This window comes from Trachymyrmex cornetzi, unplaced genomic scaffold (genome assembly GCF_001594075.2).
Source record: "Trachymyrmex cornetzi isolate Tcor2-1 unplaced genomic scaffold, Tcor1.1 scaffold1495, whole genome shotgun sequence".
Lineage (NCBI taxonomy): Eukaryota > Metazoa > Arthropoda > Insecta > Hymenoptera > Formicidae > Trachymyrmex > Trachymyrmex cornetzi.
Genome location: NW_017296086.1, coordinates 13329 through 17452, shown reverse-complemented (window position 1 = coordinate 17452; position 4124 = coordinate 13329). Strand labels below are relative to the sequence as shown.

At 30.9% G+C, this 4124-nt stretch overlaps 1 protein-coding gene across 1 annotated transcript in view; it reads left to right on the top strand.

Moving 5' to 3' along the window:
- The first annotated feature begins 3664 nt into the window (after nt 1–3664).
- Nucleotides 3665–4124, top strand: part of LOC108757973 (glutaryl-CoA dehydrogenase, mitochondrial) — an 8513-nt gene continuing 8053 nt past the window's right edge. The window contains exons 1-2 of the mRNA XM_018502674.1: nt 3665–3883; nt 3981–4013. Coding sequence (XP_018358176.1) covers nt 3817–3883; nt 3981–4013 — 100 coding nt within the window. The 5' untranslated portion in view covers nt 3665–3816. The remainder of the gene's footprint in view (nt 3884–3980; nt 4014–4124) is intronic.

The following is a 4124-nucleotide window of genomic DNA, read 5'->3' as shown; positions in this document are numbered from 1 at the left end:
TATATATATATATATATATATAAAATAACTCAATTTAATATTATTGAGTATTTAGTCGTGTGATGAAGTAATAATAAATTGAATCAAACGAATCAAAAAGACTTGAGAGATAATAATATTAAAATTTTTAGCACTTTACCATATGTTAAAAACTTTACAGAAAAATTTCAAAATGTTTACAGAAAGTATAATTTGAATATAGCATATAAATTCGTTAAGAGTTTAAATAAATTTATTAAAACAGAGAAGAATATGTTAGATAAAATGGATAATATCAATGTTGTATATAAAATTAATTGTTGTAATTGCGATTGCTCTTATGTCGGACAGGCAAAAAGAAAATTAAAAACTAGGATTAAAGAACATAAAGCCGACATTAGAAAATCTAATAATCATTCTGTTGTTTCTCTGCATCAACTTCAGTATGGTCATCAGATAGATGGGAAAATATCAATATTTTAGATTCAGTCATATCAAAAAGCAGGAAAATGATATTAACAATCAGAATGATACAGAAAAATTACCTAACATCTATCTACCTATTATTCAATCTCTTTCTTAACTTTGTTTCTTTTCTTCTTTTATTACATAATTTTAATTTTATAGTAATAAATTTTGGTCACTCATTTATGTAAATGCTCTTCCTAATTTTGCCCCAATAGAATGTTTTTCCTTCTTACATCACATTTTTCCCCTTCTCTTTAAATTTGGATGTCTTCTGGTCTGAGGTATATATGTCTCTGCGTTCAACTGGAGGGAACACTTTACGATAATTTTTATAAGAATAACGAGATAAGGATATATCTTCCATTATCGAATGATGTTACGAGTTTTCAAGATATAGGTGAGATTATAGTTTTTACACTTTTTAATATTGTTTGTAAAACGTTACGACAATATCTAATTGGGCATATACATTTTAGTTTGGTAATTATATCTTGATGTTAACTGTCCTTATAAATAATATTGTACATTGGAGGAATTTTCTTATCAATCGATAATTTCGTCACACGACTAAATACTCAATAATATTAAATTGAGTTATTTTATACATTGACAATTTAAAAACTTTATTATATCTACTAATTGTAACTGTTATTTCGTAATTGCTTATATCTTTATAAGTTTATATATTGTGTTTATTTATACTGAACATGGCCACATTCAGGGCCGAAACGTTTATACTTTGATTAATTGTAACTGACATAATTATCGTAATTCTTTTAATTCTATATACGAATATATTAATGATATTTCAATAACAAGATCTAGTGTGTGGCATATGCTCAACCGTTTTTATTGATTATATATAAAATTTATTAAAATTTATCTGGTGAAATTTAATTACCTTCACCTTTTGGTACGCTAGTTAAGAGTACATTCTAGTAACCACACTAAAAATAAGTGGTTTCTGGAATTTTTCATATAGAAAACTATAAGACGTACGATTCTAATTTTTCACATATTTTCACATATTATTAATACAAATGTCAATATATGAAAAAATTTTTTACAGTGGTATCTTAATTTCAAAATTCCACGAAATTAGTTGAGAGTCGCAGAGTTGAAAAAATGAGATGACCAAATGATTGACACGATATCTCGAGAACTAATAGCCAGAAATAAAAAACAAAATTTTTTCTTAAAATTTATTTGCGTGATTATCGCGTAAATTGGAATTATTGAAAAATATTGAAAATTCGCGAGTTGACGTGTTTTTAGAACGTGATGCAAAAAAACACTTTTATTTCAATCAAAAAAGTTGGACAAAAAATTTCATTTTTAGTGAAATCGGTTTATTTTATTTTACGCGGTAGCTAATCAATCTACCAATACAACGCCGCAAGAATTTTTAAATGGGTCAGTTAGTTTTTCTAAAATCGCGTCAACCGACAAAAAAACAACGTTTCGAGAAAAGGGCGTTTAAGTCTAAATTCATAAAGATTAAAATTATATCGGATACCGAAAACATCCATTTTCTGGCAAATATAGAAGCGGAATTCGGAAAAAGCCCTCGTAGCGCTTGTAAGAAGAGCAAATGCGAAAACCTGACTGGTGATTGGTTTGGCAAAATAATAACGGATACCGAAACATCTATTTTCTTGCAAATAGGAGCGGAAGTTGGAAAAAAAGCCCACGTAACGCTTGTAATGCTGGATACACATTGCATCCGATTTGCGTCGTACGACGCTCTGCAACCAATCATTAAACAGGATGATATGGAGCAATATCCTGTTTTCTGATTGGTTCAAGAGCGTCGTACGACGCACATCGGATGAAGTGTGAATCCAGCAAAACACCTGCCGCGCACTGTTGCCTCCTGACAAAGTGGATATGAACTACATAGCAAGGTCCACTTTTCTGAGGGTACATGCGTCCACTTTTCAAGGTTGCACGTGATAAATCAATATTTGATTCGTGTATAATGCATGCTGTATACTGTTATAATATTTATATTGTGATTTAGGCGGGTCGCGGCAACGAAAATCTCAGTCGGTCAATCCGCCATTGATCTCCCCCACCGTATAGAAAATACGCGGGAAAATGCGATTTTGTTCCACACGCCTAATCACTTTCATATTTTATAATAACATAAAATCAAATTTACCTTGATGCGCTCCAATTTTCTGCGTCGTATCGATCAATACGAGATAAGAGCGGCTCTTTAGCCAAAAGTCCGCTCAAGCTTTGACTTTTTATATTTCACTTTATTCAGGTATAAATGTTTCATGAACTGTTTTTAACAGTTGTACTTTAATATTTTTATGCACAGAATAATGAATTAAATCAATTGGTTAATCATTCAAAATCAAAATATGTAAAATGTTAATGTCTAATGTCTTTTTGAGGTGTGTGTGTGTGTGTGTGTGTTTATATATATCTGGATATATATAACATTACATATATGTATATAACTCATACACAATGTATGAGTTATATACATATTAAATATAATTACACTGTTAGAAATGTTCTTAATTTCATTACATTTTAAGTTACACAATTTGAAATTAATTTCATATGACATTATATCAAATTTAATGTATTTATAATTAAAAATATGTACTTGTTACGTCCTGAGCACGAGACTTTTGCGGTCACGAGACGCGGCATAACTCTCTCTTAATTACATTTTGAAGAAAGTGTTCTGCATTTGTAATGTTTACTTAATTAAATTCATGATAAATTCGAAATAAGTTTGAGATCCGCAGATTAGTTATATCTACTGAAGATGCAAACATATATTTAGGGAAGGTTAAAATATAATATTTCTAAAAAAAGACTATGCACCGATGTCGATATATATATTAGTAGTATATATCAATAGATTCTTCATTTAAAGATATTTTTAAGTAAAATCAATAAAAAAAGAGTTTTTTGAGTGACAAAACAATGTCATCTTTAGAGCATAAAATCGCTCCCCGCTCTTCAATTGATATTCTCTAAATTTATTAATTTATTTTTTACGTACCTATAATATACGTATTGTATATCAAATCAGGATTTAACACTTCGCGAAGTTCCTTTGGGAGTAACGGCCATTCGAACTTGCCTCCAAATTGCTGTTGAGCCAATCATATTGCTATGTAAAGTCCACGATGCCCTCGATATCAGCAGATCAGCTGACTAGTCGTCAGCTGCTGCTTAGTCGAAGCATGTTTATCGAAAGTCACTGAATAAATATTTATGTCAAAACACTCATTAGAACTTTCAATCGCTCGGTGCGAACACGGCTTAAGACACAGCCGATAAGAGGATTTTTTAACGAGATTAACAAAGTCAGTGTTTCGTCGCTATCATCAGTCATTAGTCAACATGACGAGCCACATGCAGAGATTATTGTTGAGAGCCGGTCGTTTGTATCGCGTAAATTCCACGAGGCGTATCCTTTGGAAACCCGTTGTGGACTTTAGGACTCTTCGTTAGATCATGTGATCGTATATCAGAATTTGTCATATTCGTCCTTAAATATTGATCAGAGATTTCTGCCTCCGCCACGCTCCGAGCGAGACGTAAGTCAAATTAATTTTAAATCATATCTCTAATCATCAAACAAATAAAACACATAGCCTAGTCTTTTAATCGCGACATGATTCGTACTGTATGATGATCTACAGTCTTGA